This window comes from Apis laboriosa, unplaced genomic scaffold, assembly GCF_014066325.1.
Source record: "Apis laboriosa isolate Shangri-la unplaced genomic scaffold, ASM1406632v1 scaffold3534_cov163, whole genome shotgun sequence".
NCBI classification, from domain to species: domain Eukaryota; kingdom Metazoa; phylum Arthropoda; class Insecta; order Hymenoptera; family Apidae; genus Apis; species Apis laboriosa.
The window spans coordinates 1-1,297 of NW_025222942.1; the positions used below are offsets into that span (position 1 = coordinate 1).

A 1,297-nucleotide genomic window follows, 5' to 3' on the forward strand; every position below is an offset into this window, starting at 1 on the left:
ACGGTGGGAAGAGTGGCGTGGAAGGATCGCTCGCGCCGAATCCTCGGCAAGGGGGTGGTGGCGTGCTGGGCCGAAGCGGGGGAACAATTGCGGCGCGCGGTGAACAAATACAGAACACAGAGAGGCAAGAGATTAGAGATCGTTTGAGGAGATCGGGCGAATCCCGAATTCTGAGCAATGTTATTCGAGTTAAAAGTTCCAGCTCCCCCTCTCCCCCCTGTACCTTGTCCACCAACTTGTCGCTCTCCAATCTGGCCAATTGCTCGGCCCGTACCAAGAGAGACTCCGTTTGAAGATCGATACCCATTTCCTCGGTTATCTCGTCCATTTGCATCGCTTTACCCAACCGGTCCAAGAACGTGACGAACTGGAAAAACGAGCAATTTTCAGAGAGAAAAAATTTTTTGTTGGGAAGAGATACGTGTATATTTTTATTTATTATTTATTTACCGTTTGCTTGTCCCTTCGAGAACGTTCCTTGGCCAGCTCGCAATCGGTCAACTGGGCCTCCATCTTTCGAACCTTCCCCTCCAATTCAGATCGTTCGGCATCCGTGTTTCGCATCTTGGCCACCGTCGCCTCGATCAATTCGCTCTGTCGAGTCGTCGATTCCGTAGCTGCGTTCACCTTGTCGCGAAGGTTTTGAATGGTCTGGGGAGGGAAGAGAGATTTTTCGTGACAGATTGTTGACAGAATAAGAGAAAAGGAAGAAGAAAGGGGGATAAAAGAATGAGAAATACAAGGGCCTGATCTTTGTTCTCGGCCAGGATCTCCCTCACGCGATCCTTAATGGCGTTTTCCTGCGACTCGATGAATCTGTTCGGCCCGCTGACCACCATCGCCAACGATTCCAAAAAGTGTCGAAACTCGGTCTGCAACCGCTGACACTTTTCTTCTCGCTGCGTCAAATCTTCTGTGAACGGGAACAGAAAGAATAAGGGGAGGGAGGAAGAAGTATTTGCATTTGTGTAATATTGGATTGGAAAGAAACTAGGTTTTTAAATTCAAATGCTCGAACAAAATTTTTATTAATCGAAATAAAGACAAATTGCGATCAATCAATGCAGAATTTTTGCCAGAAACGAGTTTTTTCGAATTCTTGAATAGGAAAATTGTTCGAACTTGCTTCTAATTGTCCATTATGTTTTCAACACCCTGAGAAATAGAAAAAATAAATTTAATAAAATAAAATTAAACATCACAACATTTTCAAAACAAAATGCAAAATTTAAAATTATATATATATAGAAAGTCAATGGAATTTAATTTAATCAAAAGTAACAATAAACCGTAAGAA

General features: G+C 43.3%; 1 protein-coding gene across 1 annotated transcript; it reads right to left on the reverse strand.

Moving 5' to 3' along the window:
* Positions 1-223: 223 nt before the first annotated feature.
* On the reverse strand, positions 224-864 carry LOC122715400 (the record flags this gene model as incomplete). The annotated part of the gene is made up of 3 exons (XM_043937557.1): positions 741-864; positions 451-651; positions 224-367 (listed from the first exon to the last, which is right to left on the reverse strand). Coding segments are annotated over exons 1-3 (444 nt in total), but the record flags the coding sequence as incomplete, so codon positions are not given.
* Positions 865-1,297: the final 433 nt, after the last annotated feature.